The sequence below is a fragment of the Bos indicus genome, chromosome 8, assembly GCF_029378745.1.
Source record: "Bos indicus isolate NIAB-ARS_2022 breed Sahiwal x Tharparkar chromosome 8, NIAB-ARS_B.indTharparkar_mat_pri_1.0, whole genome shotgun sequence".
Classification (NCBI taxonomy): Eukaryota; Metazoa; Chordata; class Mammalia; order Artiodactyla; family Bovidae; genus Bos; species Bos indicus.
This window is the reverse complement of record NC_091767.1, coordinates 41,162,342-41,182,367: the sequence shown is the minus strand read 5'-3', so window position 1 is coordinate 41,182,367 and position 20,026 is coordinate 41,162,342. Positions and strand designations below refer to the sequence as shown.

Here is a 20,026-nt window from a genome sequence, read left to right as displayed (position 1 = left end):
GATTATTTACGATTCTATCTTCAGGGGAAAATATATTTACATTAGGGACTTGCTGCAGCAGTATAGTAAACATTAAATACCTCAGTGTCAAGATTCCTTATTTTTTTCCAAAAGCCAAATGCACAGACATCTGATCATCTTCTCACTAAAGACTCCTGCCACCTTCAGCTGCCTCAGAGCAATTTACCAGTCCTAGATGCTTATCTCAGTAATGACCTCAGGGAATTTATGGTCAGGAAAGGAACTGTAAACCATTAACATCAATCACAGTTGAAAACCACTGGCCCAGAGGTGTGAAGAAATGAAAGCCAAACTTGCCCAATTTCCAACCTTCATTCTTCTCCAAAACAGCCTTAGTCTTTAATTTTTTTAAATTGAAGTATAGTTGATTTACAATATCATGCTAGTTTCAGGTGTACAGCTCAACGATTATATAAAATACAGTTCGTTTTCAGAATCTTTTCCCTTGTAGGTTATTTAAAAATACTGAGTATATTTCCCTTTGCTATAGAGAAGAAGGAAACATATCTTGAGACAGAGAATTGTATCCTGGAAGTTTGTTGGGGAGCACCCAGGGGATCAATGCCCACGGAGGGGGTGGTGAAGGGAGGAAGAATGGGCAGGCGGAGGAGTTGAGTGCTTTTGTGTTTTTTTTTTAATTAAAAAAAATATTTTCAATTGGAGGATAATTGATTTACAATGTTGCGTTCATTTCTGCCATACATCTACATGAATTAGTCATAGGAGTGCATATGTCCCCTCCCTCTTGAATCTCCCTCCCATACCCCCCTCTAGTTGTCAGAGTACCAGGCTGAGCTCCCTGTGCTCCACAGCAACATCTTGCTAGCTGTCTATTTTACACATAGTAATATATGTATTCCGAAGCTACTTTCTCAGTTTGGTCCACCTTCTCCTTTCCCCACTGTGTCCATAGGTCTGTTCTCTATGTCTGAGTTGTTATTCCTGCCCTGAAATAGGTTCATCAGCACCTCTGTCATGACAAACTGTGGAAAGCTCTTAGAGAGATGGGAATACCAGACCATCTCACCTGTTTTCTGAGAAACCTGTATGCAGATCAAGAAGCAACAGTTAGAACCCTGTATGGAACAACTGAGTGGTTCAAGAATGAGAAAGAAGCATGACAGGGCTGTTTGCTGTCACCTTCTTTGATTAATCTATATGCTGAGCACATCATGAGAAATGCCAGGCTGGATGAGTTACAAGCTGGAATCAAGATAGGTGGGAGAAACATCAACAACCTCAGATGTCCAAATGTTACCACTCTAACGGCAGAAAGAGAAGAGGAACTAAAGAGCCTCTTGATGAGGGTGAAGGAGGAGAATGAAAGAGCTGGCTTAAGACTAAATAAAAACACTAAGATTGTGGCGTCCGGCCTCATTACTGCATGGCAAATAGAAAGAGAAAAGGTGGAATTAGTGACAGATTTCCCCTTCCTTCATAGCTCAGTTGGTAAAGAATCTGCCTGCAATACAGGAGACCCTGGTTCAATTCCTGGGTCGGGAAGATCCCCTGAGGAAGGGATAGGCTACCCACTCCAGTATTCTTGGGCTTCCCTTGTGGCTCAGCTGGTAAAGAATCTGCCTGCAATGTGGGAGACCTGGGTTTAATCCCTGGGTTGGGAAGATCCTCAGGAGAAGAGAAAGGCTACCCACTCCAGTATTCTGTCCTGGAGAATTCCAAGGACTGTATAGTCCATGGGGTCACAAAGAGTCGGACACGACTGAGCAACTTTCACTTTCCTCTTCTTGGGCTCCAAAATCACTGCAGACAATGATAGACGGTGACTGCAGCCATGAAATCAGAAGACTGCTTCTTGGCAGGAAAGTTATGACAAATCTAGACAGTGTGATGAAAAACAGAGACATTATTCTGCCAACAAAGGTCCGTAGAGTCAAGGCTATGGTCTTTCCAGTGATCATGTAAGATTGTGACAGCTGGATTATAAAGAAGGCTGAATGCCAAAGAATTGATGCCTTCAAACTGTGGTGCTGGAGATTCCTGAAAGTCCCTTGGACACAGGAGATCAAACCAGTCAATCTTAAGGGGGATCAACCCTGAATATTCACTGGAAGGACTGATGTTGAAGCTGAACCTCCAGTATTTTGGTCATCTGATATGAACAAATGACTGATTAGAAAAGTCCCTGATGCTGGGAAAGATCAAGGGCAGGAGGAGAAGAAGGCGTCAGAGGATGAGACTGCTGGATGGCATCACTAATGCAATGAAAGTGAACTTGGACAAACTCCGGGAGATGGTGAGGGACAGGGAGGCCTGGCATGCCACAGTCCATCGGACTGCAAAGAGTCAGACATGACTGGGTGACTGAACAACAACAACAACAATTATTATTATTAATTTCCATTTTGCAGATGAAAAACTGAGGTTCAGGGAAGTTCAGTCACACACACCAAAGTGCCAAGCAGCCTGTACTCAAATCCCTATTTCCAACCTTTAAATATAGAATTCTTTTCACTAGTCTACAAAACTATATTAAGAAAGGTCTTCTAATGACAGAAGTTTTTGCCCTCACTCCTTAGGAACATGCATGCTTTCACATCTGTCTACAGCCAAAGCACAACTAGCCTTGCTTTTCAATTGGCCTCTATTTTCCTCCCCTCACTGCAGCAAAAATGCCTTTTTTTCACAGAATCCAATTGCTATGAAGAGATTGTTCACAGAGTCAGGAAGTGACACATTTCTTCACTTATTTAGGACATACTCAACTGTAATCTTCCCCTTTATTTCATATGTAAAACTTTAATTACATGTGTACATTTCTCTCTGGGCTATACTACCTCTTTAGGGAAAGAATTCTTATAAGATCAAAGCTAAGAGGCCTGGGTTCTTGTCCTGGTTTCTATATGATCGTTGATATATCACCTACTCTTAGAGACCTCAGTTTTCTCATCAAGAAAACTGCACTTTTAGGTGCACTAGGTGACCCCTTGCTCCAGCTCTTTCCATGATTCTGTGAATTCGCTTTTAGATGTGATGGACATATTCTATATGCACCATTGATTGTTACGTATTTGGTGAAGGAATCAAATGCAGCAAAGCACATTGTCAAAAGCACTTGACTCTATTCCACAACTTTTGCTACTAGAATTTGGAAGAATATATGTGCCAACACTCTCTATGTGCGTCTTTTAAATATTAAAAAGAAACTGCAGCAAAGATTTTTATTTAGATCATATAGCTGAAAATTATTCACTTCCTTTTTGCTCTACACTAACCTAATTTATTTATTGTCTATATTAGAGTAAGCAAATTAGTCCATGAGTGAAATTCTTTGGAAACTGAAGATTACCTCATTTAAGTGCAGAAGTTATTTTCATGTGAAATATTTTCAAAAGGAAGGTCTTAAAAATTACCCAATTATTACACGTTCTCCTGCTTCCTTAATCAGAGTACTTAACCTCTTTTTGATTACCTATAATGCCATCAATATGCCAAATAGTTATCACTAGATTTTAGTCACTATAGTGCTACTTAAAGGGCCTACTGGAGTGCCTAGGTCTACGTGTTCCTCCATGGAATGTGCACAGATTGCTGGGCTTGAATAACCCAAAAGGGAATCAAAGACACTTGTCTACTTTTATTTCCTCTTGCCAGCTGTTATATCTCACGATTGCCTATGAATCAAGTGGGCTCTAATCTGCTCCTTTATTTTAGGTAAATGACTTGAGGATGGCTTCATCTTTTCAATTAAGCTAATCTATGGGCTCTGTGACATCTGTTTTTCAATCAGAAGCTGTTTCCATTTATTTCCAGACTCATGGCTATGTTCCCATATGGTGGTGTTGCTGGGAATTTGATTTGCAGATAAGTGGAAATTTCCTCTACTAGTGGAAATTTCCTCTACTCCCCTATCAGATCTTCAGATTAGATACCATATGTAAAGGAGTTCTAAAAATTACAAAGCTATGCAAAACAAAAATCATTATAAATGCTATAGCTACAGTGATTCCAAACTAATGAGAAAAAAAAATGCACAAACTGAACTCCAAAAAATGATTTCTTTTGATAAAATAATTACTATTTATACTTGAATTTTCTTATAGGAGCAGGTGAAGCACATACATTTACACTATGGAAGATATGCACATATAGATTCATAAAAAACCTCTAATGTATTTAAACAACTTGAATATTCTAAAATATTAAATACTAGTAGATGCTATAAACTATTTTAAACTTTTCAAATGTCCCTTGTACTTTACCAGGATGAATGGCAGTCTCTTCTTATATGAAATTTAATACATTCAGTAGACTCATTTGAATTTTGGAACCATCTTATTTTATAAGCTATAAAGCAAATGATACAATAAGTTCTTTTTTCACTGTGTTCAACAAATACTTTAACCCTTGCATTTAGACTCAGGAAGAGACACTTTTCCTCTTCTGTACAAGTGTTTCCTCTCAGTGGGGTAACTGGCTTCACTTAAGGCCCATCAATGTTGCCAATGATATAACCCTTCAGAGATACTTAAAAAAAAAAAAAAAGCATTTCCCTCTGTCCTCCTAATCCCAATGAGGGGTTGGTGAAGTTGATAATAGGCGCAATTATCCAAGACACTGTGCCAAGAGAAACTGTCCATAATCCAAAACTTGTACCATTAACAAATAACAACAACAAATTAAAGGAAGTTTCAGTACTTCTTTGGTTCTCTAATGTTCTTATTTCATAAGAAAGCAAACACTGTAAGAAACTAAAGTCTTATGAACTATGAATATCACTGAGAATTGTATATCACTTCTAAAAACCATATTATATCTAATTCTAAAAGCAGTACTTGGATTGCAGGGTTTTCATAGCTCATTAAACTTTATAGCTCTGAAATCTGTTTCATAAGGAGACCTTTATAACTCTTTGGTTTTGGTTTCCTAACCCAGGCTTTGTAAAAAGAATGTTCCTTGAAGGCTTCCGTTTCCATGAAAACTTGCAGTGAAATCACTGGATAAAGTAAGCTTCAGCTATCTTAGGTGCAATTTACCATGGCATTGTTCGTATTTAAGCTTGAATATATGGTATTTTTGAACTGATCTTTTCTTTCTTTATTGCACCAACATCTCCAATGTGAAGTGCTGCTATGCATGAGTGCAGACACTATACCAGAAAGTAAAAGCTATAAGCGTTGTCACTAACAGGTGGAAACAGTAATTGTAAATCAAGACAAAAAACAGTTTATTCCAACTCACACAAACTCTGTTTCCAAATATAAAAGGGACTGTTTTATGTTTCTTCCTTAGAACTCTTCTTAATAGATTTCATTGACTATACCTCAAAAAACAGCAATCAGTAATTTAAAAACTAAGTTTGAGAATCTGTGAAACATAATTTATTTAACAGCCAATCTTGATCTGACTCTTCAGTCTTGAATACTTGCACTAGAAATTATATCTGTATTAACAAGCACCTTTACCTGCAGTCTCCTCCCACTAAATATGTCTTGCCCCAAATCAAAAAGTAATCTCTTCAGACAAAATCTGAATATGTTACTGCTTTGTTTGGAAGCAAGTCTTTGAAGTCTTGACAGTTTCTAAGCACAAAGTCATTAACTCCATATACAACCAAATCCCTTCATCTGTGATCCAAACTACTTTTAAAATCCCATCTCTCACTCAAGTCTAATCTTAACCCTAAAGGACCCAATCTTCTCAGTTCTCCTCCTGCAATATCAACCTCACCATATCAGAGTGTATTCACCAGAGATGTCATGGACTTTATGCCTCAGTGGTATATGTGTTTACATTATTCCCTCTGCCTAAATGTTCCTCTCTTATTCTGATCCCTCTAATTCCCTACTCAAATAGCACCGTCTCTGTGAAACTTCCCAATCCTCCCTTTCCATGACTTTGCTCAAACAGTTTGGCAAAGTATTCCAATAGTTCCTTGATCAAAGCTTTGTTTTAGCATTACTTAGGCTGCATTAAGGGCTTCCCAGGTGGTAGTAGTGGTAAAGTACCTGTCAACCAATGCAGGAGACGTAAGAGACATGGATGGGTTCAATCCCTGGGTCAGGAAGATACCCTGGAGGAGGCCAGGGCAACCCACGCCAGTATTCTTGCCTGGAGACTCTCATGGACAGAGGAGCCTGGAGAGCTATAGTCCATAGAGTCGAAAAGAGTCAGACAGGACTAGTGACAGCATGCACACAGGCTGCGTTACCTTAAAAAAAAAATTCCCATGACCCGGTCATCTAATTTCTTAACTCCTCAAAGGTAAGAACTGTGTCTTATCTCTGCACTCAGGACCTAGCACATGGTAGGGATGCAACCAGTGCTCAGTTACCAAATAGATGAAGGGCTACTGCGTGGTATGGCCTTTCCAGGTCCAACAGTGGTAAAGAATCGCCTGCCAATGAAAAAGATGCAGGTTCAATCCCTGGGTCAGAAGATCCCATGGAGGAGGAAATGGCAATCTACTCCATTATTCTTACCTGGAAAATTCCATGGACAGAGGAGCCTGGTGGGCTGCAATCCATGGGGGTCACAAAAAAGTTGGACATGACTGAGCATGAGCACACTGAATGGTATCCTTTTTCTCCAGCAGTGACTTAGAACTAATGCATCTGGTTACGCTAGTATGATGCAGAGGAGGTCTTGCCAAGATGACTCACTATCCCAGATCAATGGATCAAGCAGATTGACGTAGATCATCAGACTACTTATGTGCAGTCCTTCTTTTCCCTATCAAATATTGCATGCTCAACTGAAAACAAAAACTGAAACAACTGCCATGACTGAGCTATATTAGTAAAGAAGGAAAGATTTTTCATTTTACTCCAAACTGTGATATAAGTCACATGAGACAGAAGGCCTTTGGCTACATAGCAACTTTACATGCTTGTGCAAATCATTTAACCTCTCTGGGACTTATCTGAGAAAAAAAAAAAAAAAAAAAAACTAAACCAGAGGTTTTAGTGCTTTGACTGCCACAAGGCTGAGGAGGCAGACTACACTGATCTATTTTTCAATTCTAAGATCTATAACTCTATTTATTCATCATTCATCATCCACCCATCCATTCATGAATGCTTGAGATATCTTAAAGCCCTAATATTTACAATTCTACATTTATGAAAGTTGGAGTCAAAGAGAATGCAAGAAGTCCCAAACATTCTGCAAGAATTTATACTGTCAAAAAGAATGACTTAAAAACGTGCAGATTAACAAGAAGCTCATGAATACTAACAAATTTCTCCAGATGCTTCTTATAGCATGTGTTTAGACTCCTTACTGGAATAGTTTGGGATGTCACGTTTATTTAAAGGGACCAAACAGACTGTTTGATGAGTAGTTTTTAAAAGATTTGGAAAACAGAATGAATGAAGTTCTAAATCATATTTGAGAACTGTCTGTAGTGAAAGCATATCAACAATAGTGACATTTTTGCACACTTAGGTATTTGTTCTACTCGTTCAGAAAAAAAAAATGAAACAGCTAAAGAAACCCATAACTTTGATATGTCAATGACAATCCCAAAGTCTACCTTTGTTTCTGTTGCATGGGTTGTTGTCTCATAGCCATATACTGCATATCTTCTTGGAGGCGATTAAGAGGGGAATCAGGCTTGACACGAATCCCATAGTAATGGTACTTGGAGTTTCCTCTTCATAAGAGAACAGCAAATAGAGACACAAAAAAGTCAGTCAAGTCAATATCAATCATATAGGATTCCATTTAATTTCATATTTGGAAAAATTAGGTAAAGGCAAACTTAATGTTATATATCTATGATTTACCTGTTCTGGACACCTATATATTTTTATGGTGGCTACATTTGAAGAATCAAAAGAAGATTCTGAATCAATTAGTTCAAGGCCCTAAGGAAAATCTTTCCTTATAAACTTTTGCTTAAATATTAGTCACAGTCCATTTGTTTGATTTAAATTAATTTTGTTTTCAAATTTATATTTTAGCTATAATTTAGAAAATTATATTAACAGGATATTCACTAACAGGGTAAAGGGCTGCACACTAAGAATTTACTATAAAGTAGTTATGCAGAACAAAGAGGAAAAAAATATTAATTCTACTGTCTTGGAGAAGTCCTGTATTTTTCTAGTTCTATTATTGCAGGGGTGATTAAGATAACTTCATTGACACAAAATGTTGTGAAGTCTATTATTTAATATTTTGAAACCTAAAAAAGCAAGCATTTAATCCTACTGATTTCAAAACATATTTTATTAGTCTCTGTTTTTATGGATTCATATCAGTTTTGCAGGCTGAATAAGATATGTCACAACAGATATGGAGAAATTTCTCTGTGAAAATGGCAAATTTCCACCTGGATAAAAAAATTGTCACAATTTCCTCATGTTCATGAGAAAGACCATATTTGTTATTAGAAACGACGAAGTTTTACCCTGAATGAAATTTGCAAATTCTTTCAAAAATAACATTTTAAATATGTAAATTTTTGCAAATAGAAAATAGTAGTTTTTCACAAGTCTATATATAGCAAGCCATCAGTACTCTTTCCAATTTTTTCTTCATTTACAAAAAAAAAAAAAAAATGCGAGTGTGGATTCAATATTTTATATAAAAATAAAACAAAATTTTACTTCCAAGCTTCAAGAACATACATTAGATGAACCCTATATATTTGAAAATACATTAAATTTTTATAATATAAATAATATTGGTAGTCTAAAAAAGTAGACTACCAATTTGAATACCTACATAGTTATCGGTATAGGTATTTGAATACCTACACAGCTATAGCAAAATAAACCAGTAGGAAAACTTAATGCCTTCCATTTGCAGACATTAGATTTTTTTCTCCAACATCCTCTGCCAAATAGAGTAAAATACAAAAACAAACAAACAAACACTACAAACTCAGTTAGCCCTGTTCTCCTCCACAAAGGGCAGAACAAGAGGGAAAAACCAATGACAAAGTTACAAAGTAAAATGACATCGCTCTTGTGAGACCCCAAAATACATGAAGTATCTATCAGTAGTTTTTCTTCAGTTTCCTATAAATCAGCACTTTGGGTGTGTTGGTGGGGAGGTAGTTCTTTCTGTGCCACTGGAGATGGGGATATCAGTATGTTCTGTGGTCTTGTTTTAACTTAATTTGGAGATGGGATGTAGCAAAAGCTACCCTTTGATTTGCCTTTGTTTAGAAACACGGTGTTGGAGAAGGAAATGGCAACCTACTCCAGTGCTCTTGCCTGGAGACGGGGGAGCCTGGTGGGCTGCTGTCTATGGGGTCGCACAGAGTCGGACACGACTGTAGCGACTTAGCAGCAGCAGCAGCAGAAACATGATGACTTTACTCATCTTTTACTTAGCTCCAGAAACTTGAGAACCAGTCTGGTTCTGGTTTGAATGAATTCACCAGATAATTTTATAAATTTATAAAATTTATAAAAATTTTATATAAATTTATATATATATATAAATTTATATCCAGTGCTCTTGCCTGGAGACGGGGGAGCCTGGTGGGCTTCCGTCTATGGGGTCACACAGAGTTGGACACGACTGAAGCGACTTAGCAGCAGCAAGTAACAATTCACATACGGTTTGCTTCGAGAAAAAAAAGTATCTGAGTTGGTCTGCCTCATGATTTATACTGATTTTCTTTCTGTTCCCTGGGTTAGGCATAGAAAATGAATGCTAAAACTGTTTCCACGGTAGAAAGAGTCCCTGGTACTTCACCCCTACCATTGTCAGCTTTTCCACATTACAGTCCTGCTATCTTCATAACACAGTATTTGTTTAAACTTTCTCCATAGGATTTCTTTTCTCCTTATTCTTCTAGGCTTTGTTTTCCATCTCTAATTTCAAACATTACATACAATTTTAAAAGGAACAGGAGACACAACTGTTATATAGTGCGAAGGGGAAGAAAAGAGCATAGAAAGTAAAAGCTGCAATATTGCAATATGTACTTATGAGCCTAGAGTATGGATTCCACTCATTCGCAAACCCAAACAACCCCAATTTTGTCCTCTTCTATTTTAAAGATGCCTTTCAAAGCTTGAATGGAGCCTCAAAATAGGATTCATTGAAATCCCTTTCAGTAACAAAAGAGGCACAACAATACAGCTATTAGAATGCTGAATAAAGCCCAGAGATTCAAAATATTGGCACAGTATGCATAACTACTGATCCATCAGCTAGGATATAGTAGATTAGGTCCCCAAATAATGATTTTTGTGGTTCCAGGAAAAAAAATACTAGCAAAACAAAAAGACTTTTTCAAGTGATAGGAAGCTAGTTCTTTTACTCTGAACAAATAATCATATTCTTCAGTTTAAAATACACTATTCTTTTGAAGCATAGATAGAAGAAAATACATTTACAAGAGAACAGAACCTTCCGCAATCTGAAAGCTGTACAATCACTTAAAATGCAACAGAAAGGAATAATTCACACTCTGAATACATACAGACCTTATAATCCTCATAAAACTGTCACATTCCTTTTTTCTATATAAATTTACATTGAAGTCAATTACAAAGGCTCTGTTTATTTTATTAAGATTATTAAAAACTCTTTGCTAGAATACTATAGGGCTGTGACTTATCATTCATTAAAGGTATATCATCTTATATATATTGTATAGCATCTTTACATTTATACTTTTAAATATAGATTTCATAAGATATAAGAAATCAGAAGCATGCATAAGACTCTGCTCAGCTAGTCAAAATATATTATGATAATTTGTAAAAAATTATAGCAGTAAAATGAAGCTCTGCAGTTTTAAGTATTATTCTCACCATATTTTGACTAATAAAAATACTCATATGTATTTCCAAAAGAAGGAAACAGAGAAACTCTAAGAGTCTTCCTCACATTATTGATTTCCTTGCAGTGGAACCATACAAAATTTTTCCTTCCATAAATGCATGGCTTCAAAATCAAGAGTTTTAAAAAAGCTAATAAAAGGTTATAAAGGACAATGTCATTAACTGAGAGCTTCAAACATCCAAAACTTGTAAGTTCACCAAATAATTTTTAATTGGCCTCCAAAAGTGACACGAATAACTCAGCTTTAATTTCTTACTCTATGCAAATAGAAGTTATTTATAAAGATCTTTCAATGTAATCTTGCAAATCAAGAGATACATGGTTTTCCACTTACTATGTCACTTTATTCCTCATCTTTAGTACATTTATTTTCCAAAAGAGAAGAAAGTTGGTATACATTGATTTTTAAAGCATCATATATAAATTTTCCATTAATAGCTTGAAAAGTGAAAGTGTTAGTCACTCAGTTGTGTGTGACTCTTTGCAGCTCCACGCACTATAGCCCACCAGGCTCCTCTGCCAATGGAATTCTCCAGGCAAGAATATTGGAGTCGTTTGCGCTACCCCTTCTCCAGTGGATCTTCCCGACCCAGGGATCAAACCAGGGTGTCCTGCATGGGTCTGTTCATTTCTATGTGATTTGAGAATCAGTTTTTCTCAAAGCTTTGCTACTTGGATGTTTAGGACAAGACATCATTCTGTATTGTCAGTTTTCAGTGAATAATGATGACCTTCCCTTTTCCTGAGGATTTTCATAAACTGAGCTAATTTAAAATTTTTTTCATAATGTATTATCTGTAATCAAATACTTTTGCCCAAACAATATACTGAATGACTATAGTTTAAAAAAGAGAGATTAGTTTATATTATCTTTTAGTACTAACCTAGTTCCCAATCTCCTGGTTCGTAGCCCCATAAAAATTGACCTTATTAGTTTTCCAAAAGAAGCAGCATTGACTGGATCCAGTTTGTGTTCCTGACAGTGTCGTAGGTAGTGGTTGTACAGAGTGCTTCTGGGAAGGCTCACTCCTTCTGCTGTCTCGTAATTGTCCAACAGCCACTGGAGCTAGTGTAAACAAGACAGGGTAAACACAGAGAAACCGAATCATTCACCAAAATGCCTCTAAGACACTGCAACTACAACACAGAGAAATACGTAGATCTTCCTCAAACCATATGACAGGAAACTGTTGCAATTTGAAGGCCTGTGTAATCTGAATGTGAAAACTCTTCAAAGTTTGGATAGCTGACCAGCATTTATTGACCTCAGACCATGTCCATTCCTTCAAACATTCAAGCACCTATACAGACATACTAGTTTTCCTTGTATTGATTCCTATTTTGGAGATAAAAACCTCTTCAAGGAATTCAAATAATCCCATTAACTGCTTATAAATATAATTTGTAATTGCTACAGAAATAAACATATTACCAAGCCTGGCAGCATGGTGCATAATATGTCTTCAGTGCTGGTTTGTTACAACACATAATCAGCAGTCTGCCTTGTATAAATTTTTATATTAAGGCTCTATTCATTTTTATAGAATTCTAATTTACTTATCTAATTTACTTACACAAGATAATACAATAACAGCTTTATCTACTGGGACAAATTCTACAAGCAGTAAGGAAAATTTTCAGTCTTTTCTTCCCCAGAAAGAAACTTGCTAGGCACTGATTTTAAAAAATTATGTGTTACAAAAAGGGATCACTTTTTACAATCATTTGAGATTCTCTATATTTTTTTCATAATTTTGGAAGACACACTACAATGGTAGTTGGTAAAGCAATGTTTTCTCAGTCTGTAGTGCACATTTTAAAGTTTTATGGGTGGCCAACAACACATGAAAAGATGCTCAACATCACAAATGATTAGAAAAATGCAAATCAAAACTACAATGAGGTTATCACCTGACACATGTCAGAATGGCCATAATAAAAAAAATCTACAAACAATAAATGTTGGAGAGGATGTGGAGAAAAGGGAACCCTCTTATATCAATGCTGGGAATGTAAACAGATACAGCCATTATGGAGAACAGTATGGAGATTCCTTAAAAAACTAGGAATAAATCTATCATATGACCCAGGAATCCCACTACTGGGCATATACCCTGAGAAAGCCACAATTCTAAAAAATAAAAATAAAAAATAAAAGACACATGTGCCCCAGTGTTCATTGCAGTACTTATTTACAATAGCCAGGACACGGAAGCAACCTAGATATCCATCTATAGATGAATGGATAAAGAAGTTTTCATATATATATAGTAGTATTACTATATATATATGAGTAGTATTACTATATATATATGAGTAATATTACTCAGCCATAAAAATGAACTAATTTGAGTCAGTTCTAATGAGGTGGATGTACCTAGTGCCTGTTACACAGAGTGAAGCCAGAAGGAGGAAAACAGATACTGTCTATTAGCACAGACATATGGAATCTAGAAAAATGGTATTGATGAGCCTATCTGCAGGGAAAGAATGGAGACGTAGATGTCGAGAATGGTCCTGTGGACACAGTGAGGGAAGGAAAGAGTGAAAGGAACGGAGAACACAGCATCTACACATATACACTACCATGTGTAATACAGCTGGTTAGAAGTTGCTATAGAACACAGAGAGCCCAGCGTAGCACCCTTTGATAACCTAGAGGGGTGGGATTCAGGGAGGGGAGGGAGGCTCAAGAGGAAGGGGATGTCTGCATAATTATGGCTGATTTGAGTTGTTGTACGGCATAAGCCAACGCAACATGGTAAAACAATTTTCCTCCAATTAAAAAATAAATTAAGAAAATAAAGTTTTATGTTGTCCTGTGTGTATTTTTAAAAAATCATCTTGAAAGTACAGTATGTGCAAGAAATTTTTAGAAAAATCAAATCTAGGCATTACCGAGTTTCAATTTTGGTAAAATTAAATCATCAATCTGTTCATTATTTATTTACAAATGTGTATGCATGCTCAGTCATGTCTGACTCTTTCGCGACCCCATGGACTGTCAAACCCAGGTCTCTTGCATCTCCTGCATTGGCAAGTGGATTCTTTATCACTGTGCCACCTGGGAAGCCCTTATTTACAGAAAGAGAATTGAAATAGGTATAAATAACTTTCTTAAGGCCATACATGAATTGTCTCAGGGCCTGATATAGTTTCCAACACATTTCCCTAATGACTCACATATCAGTTATTATTGCTACAAAAGTAGCATATATATCACATATTACTTGTCTAAACCAAATTTCCATGACATACGTATGAAGTGTGATAAAAAGCTGATATTCTACATGCAATTCAAGTTAAACATAAGTTACGGAAGTAAAAGAATCCCTTTATTAGCATCAACTATTAGCCAGGCAATGTGCTAGGTGCCTACCAGATGCAAAAACGAATGTGACCTCCCCCTGTCCTCCGGTAATTCACAATCACATACTAAAAGTGATAATATGGACAGTCAAATAAACTAAAGCACCTCTCCATTTTGCTTACATAAAGATTTGTGATCAAACTTCAAACCTACACTTTCAGAATCTTAATAAAAAAGACCATTAGCACATGTATACCTGTGATGGATTCATTTTGATATTTGGCAAAACTAATACAATTATGTAAAGTTTAAAAATAAAATAAAATTAATTTAAAAAAAAGAATGAATATATATGTATGTACAAGTGAGTCACTTTGCTGTACACCTGTAACTAACTCAACATTGTAAATCAAATATAATCCAATAAAACTAAAAAAAAAAATGTTTAAAAATTTTTTCCTTTAACCAAGACAATATTCCAGAACCATTTCAAATAGTCATACATCATATTTATATATAACTAAAACTTATGTCATTAAACCCAAATTGATGTTGGCTTAGAAAATATGGCCACTAAGCCTAAAGGACAGAGCAGAGTACTTTAAAAAAAATAAAAATTAATGTTCTGGTCAGGAAGCCTTTAAGTTCTCTATGAAGCACATGTGCATATCAATACATTTAAATATATCTATCACCTCTGAACATATACAATAATCCCCTAAACATTTTTTTAAAGATTATACAAAATAAGCATTTGTTTTTATAATGGTCAAAAAATTAAGACTTTTTTTTGATATGAATCATTTGTAACCTTACTGTCAGTAAACAACTTTTCTGGAGGCACTCACACATGACTCCTGAATATTCTACATGACACATAGAAAAAGTTCACATATACATATTCATTTAGGGTAAAGAGAAGAAGTAAACTGATTGGGATATTCAGTTATTAAAGCTCAGCCTAGTATTCTGCCTACAACAGTAGGTCAGTACCTCTCTTTAGCACTCCTTTTTAAATTTTTAAGACATCATTGATTATGAGCACAACTGATGAACACAACACATAAAACATGGCAAATTAAACCTGTTTCACATATTTTATCCACATGCTTCAGTAACATAACTGGGATTGGAAAGCACTGTCTCCGCACTTAATAGTGTTAGGACAGTTTCTAGTGAACCATATTGCACAAAAGTAATGACTCTTGTTTTGTGTACATGTACTAGACAGAGCCTTCCATTGGTATTCTAAATCTATAAAGCATATAAAGTAAATAAAGAGTATCAAAATACAGAATATATATAAAGGAATATTCTACAAGGACTTAAATTCCTTGAGATCAAGAAATATAAAGAAAATACTACAAAAGGGCAAATGTATTAAAAACTATAAGTATTTTTTGAAAAACAGTAATATTTTGCAACTGAACTAATGAAGTACCCCCATCCACAAGCATGAAATATACAATGCCAGTAAAATGTCAAAGTTAAAAATGTCAAAGATATGTTTATATGTATATATGTGTGTGTCCTCACATAATAATGCATATTGTCAAAGCCAAAATGACACAATTATTTATCAAAAAATAAAAATCAAAAAAAAATCAAATATTTATCCCTTTGCTAATGAACAGAACATATATCTGTATAGGAAGTGTTGGTTTAAAGGACTTTTTCAGAAATGGAAAAATAATCAATTTTTAAATGTGAACTTTATAACAAAAAGTATACAAATAATAACAACAGATCTGATGTAAAATACTTTTAATAAGATATAAAGTAAATGAAAATAATTTATTTAATCAGATACAAATTAAAATTTCAAAAACCTGCCTTAATAGCTTACTAGTCTCCTTGCAATATTTACTTAAAAGTAAAGATAAATATCTAAAAATGAGAGTTTATTACTATCTCATGATCAAGAGAATTGTCCTTTAAATAAATTTTAAAATCTATAAAATAATTTGAAAACAAATCCATAATAAAATATTTTACATAATAAAATAAATTGCCTTTTGTAAAAGTGAAAACTTGTGCCAAAATTAAAGTTTAACATAAAATACTTTTAGTCCAAAGATATGTTTGCATATATAAAAATGTTAATCAGGCCATTCTTAATCAAAGAAAAGCTTCCACAGAAATAGTAAGATAATTACAGCACAGGTTGACTTAAAATACTCATAAGCCTAAATAATATTACTCAAGCCCCCAGTGAGTAACCTGGAGAAAACTAAGTTTTTATTGGATTGGCAATGTGGTCCTCTAAAGTGGCTTAAGCAAGTCACTCACAATTTGTACTGGCTGTTTTGCAAACATTGTTTTTATTATATAGTTCTACATTCTTATGATTATTTTTCATTTCTAGTTCAGTTTTTAAAAATCTGAGTTTATCTGTAATATGTATTTGTGTGTCTGTGTATGTACACACACATCCATAGGTGTATACATAATTATACACATATTATGTACACAAAATCATTAGTGGTTTGAAAAATTCCACAAGGGTGGATATTCTAGTGGATATATATAAAGTTTTATAGCAGCAAAGCTGGGCTTTGTTCCCTGTGCCCTGTTTGCAGGAAGAGGAACTCTTATTCCTTGCCAGAAGCCTGGAGATCTCGTGGGAAGAGCACGGGGAGGTCAAGTGGAGGTAAAAGCCCTGAAGGATGAGAGGTGGCTCTGCTGTGGCCATGACAGCTCCAGCAAGGAAGCCTGCCAGCAGCTGTACATACAAGGGCAGTGCTCCTAGAAACTCACTGTGTAAGCAGAAATTGGTTTAGGAGTTATCATACACGATTTTGAAATTTAGCTGAGGAGTATAATCTACATTCTACATGCCAGCATTTAACCTTTGAGTTTTGACACAGTGATGAAACTTTAAGTCAGATCTTTGCCTCTAAAACAGTATTAAGAAAGGACTAATTTTTATTATAAGAGAAACCGGGCAGTTAAATGTAACCTGAAGGCATTTACTCCATGTGTTACCCCAGGGAAGTTAATGCCTGTTATAAGATACATTGTTTCCTTAGGTTTGTCTTTAATAAAATATATTTGGACAGTAATTCAATATCCTTAACATTTACTAATTTAGAAATAAACCATTGCTATTTCTTTTACTCCTTCATAAAATGTCTTAAAATATTTGTTTATATTTATGATTTTGAAAGCCTATGAAATACCACAGGAACTTTTAACTTTTATCTTTAAAACCTGAGTATTCTACTAATGAACTAACAAATTCATGTAAGGGTCGAAACCAAGATAATTACATCTTTCAACCTTTGCATTTAATCTATATTAATCAGAGTAGATTAAGGAAGATGAACAGTTCCTATTTTTCCCAAAGGGAAATACTGATTGACAAATTAAAAAAAAAATACATATTGCATTCACCAATTAACATCTAAATGTAACATTTGGCATTTTTTCCCAGATGGATTATTATCCATTAGGATTCATTTTAAGTTCAGTTCACTGATGATATGCATTTTGACAGGTCTTATTTTCATCATAACTTATATTTACAACACAGCCAAGTCAAGGGAAAGTGAGCATAAAACAACATTTTGCTTTGAGCTGAATATATTTCAATAGCTAAAATGCAAAACTGATGAAACAGTTATTTGCTAAATTGTGAAAGGTATATGTGAAAATAAATGCCTAAAGCTATTTATATATTTTAAAGGGAATTTTTTAGATGTACAAGCTGAAGAATGTTACATGAAATTTAGGGACAATTAACTTAAGAACATTTCTGCATTTAAATTTATAATCCAGAGTATCCCAAATTGGATACAGTATAACCATTAAATACCAATTTATATTAATTATAACTGAGAAGGAATATAAAATAAACTTAAATCTGCAATGAAGAGAATTAAGATATTCTAATTCCATTTAGGAAGACCACCCATCATTTACCCATAACATTTTAACATGCCAAAAAACTTAGAAATATTTAAATAAACTAAAGGCTCCACATGAAGAAATGACAGACCAGCCATTCTTTCATTCAAATGGTATACAGGGAAAAGACCCTGTCTATCAATAAGGCTCACACATACACCTAACCGAAGCACACTTCATAACAAAGGATGCACGTATGAGTCCCCAAATAAATGCACACATGACTGGCAAAGATACTTAGAATACTGAAGGTAAGATAAGGTCTTTTCCCATCCATTATTTGTTTTCTATGTTTAATCATTTAGCAAATATTTAGTGAGAATCTACTAGGTACCAGGCACTGTTCTAGGCACCAGGGATGTTATCAGGGGACAAAACATATCAATCTTTACTGTCTTAGAATTTTCACTTGTCAATAAATATTTACCATCTGCCTGTATGATGCTATTACTGAAATAAGTGCCATTATGTTAATAATGTTAATAGAACATGGCATTCAATGTAACTGTACTCAGTCACTGGTGAGGTTGGATATGAAAAAGGCAAGTTGTAAATGTATTTTGACCTGCATGATAACAGCATGATGATGATAAAAATAGAGCAGCAGTACAAAATATTCTTAAGAATATGCTGAACAAGGATATAAAGTGTAATACCTCACTCCATCTTCAAATGTGTAGAAAGAGAGGTGAAAAATGAAGCAATCAAGATGGATTATACTGACAGGGGTTATTTATTTGACTCTAATAACAGACTCCTGAATTATTGCAAATAATCAAATATATAACGAGAAAATAGATAATCTATTCTATTCCATGTTGCAAAATAGAATGACAATGACTTTCAGCTCAAAAATCATGACTAATAAGTATGGAACACAACTTATTGATAATTTCTCCTAAGTTTTGCCTAATGAAATCGGTCCTTTGTAGACACTTATGTCAGGGAACTACCATCATAAAGTTGAATTCATGTCCACTTCAAAGAATCCCACAAACCTCAAATATTTCTGTGTCATATATAGGAAGGGATAAAGGTAACTTCCAGTTTATTAACATTGAAATTGTTAGCCATATTTAAATTAAAAAGAAAACACTTCACACATGTTTTTTATACAACTGAAGATCACCAATTAGTTTAACAGAATTTAAAATACCCTCACCAGGTGATTATTAACTGGAATGTATGTAGTAGCTTATTCCTTGGATATATATATAACAAAAATTAGGAGCATCACTAACTTTCCAAGGACAGAAAGACAGGAGGACCTTTTTTTTTTTTGTTCAGGTAAAAACAAAACCTGACCATCACCAGAAACACTGACTCCTTCTTCACTACTTATATCCATCTAAAGAATCATTTTTATTTCCAAAGATTTGATTATAAATGTGTTATTTTCAAGTAAAAGTAACTGTACCTCAGAGGTGTAGTAACAATGAATCAGGATATTTAGAGAAAGATTATCACTGCATTAGCAACATTTATGCCCATCTTTCTATACAATGAAAGGCCTCTGTCAGTTGTAAACAGTATGGGAGAGCTGCCAGGCTATGTGATAAAAAATATAAAGCCATAGAGTAAAAAACATGTCTCTACTGTTTATGCAGCTTAATACACACATTCGTTAACATTAGTGCTTCATGAATTTTGTAAGAGAATAACAATTTTAAAATATCTGAAAAGTTTAAAAATCAAAACATACAAGAAAAAATTTTCTTATATCCACATTATTATTCATAAGACTAATTAATTTGATTAATTCAAGTTAAATTAAGCATATCACATATTTTATTAAAATATATATCTCAAACGAAAATGACATGTGAATTGAATATCAAAGCACAAATTCTAGGATGTCTGAAAGTTCAAAAAAGTAACTGGAAACTTAAGGAATTTTATTTTATACCTCTGCACATTTTTGACCAAAATAAACAACACTTTCAACACTTGCCATTTTCATAACAAAACACCAGGTGGTCCTCACCCCCTCCCCAAAACAAACATTCTAATAGTATATAGTAA

General features: G+C 34.7%; 1 protein-coding gene across 8 annotated transcripts in view; it reads right to left on the bottom strand.

Annotated features, from left to right (window-relative positions):
- The window catches only part of RFX3 (regulatory factor X3), a 337,765-nt gene that overhangs the window by 72,802 nt on the left and 244,937 nt on the right, over window positions 1–20,026 (bottom strand). For all 8 annotated transcript variants that reach the window (XM_070794588.1, XM_070794586.1, XM_070794585.1 and 5 more), the window contains 2 exons: window positions 11,673–11,854; window positions 7,514–7,633 (listed from right to left, as the gene is read on the bottom strand). In XM_070794588.1, coding sequence (XP_070650689.1) covers window positions 7,514–7,633; window positions 11,673–11,854 — 302 coding nt within the window. The remainder of the gene's footprint in view (window positions 1–7,513; window positions 7,634–11,672; window positions 11,855–20,026) is intronic.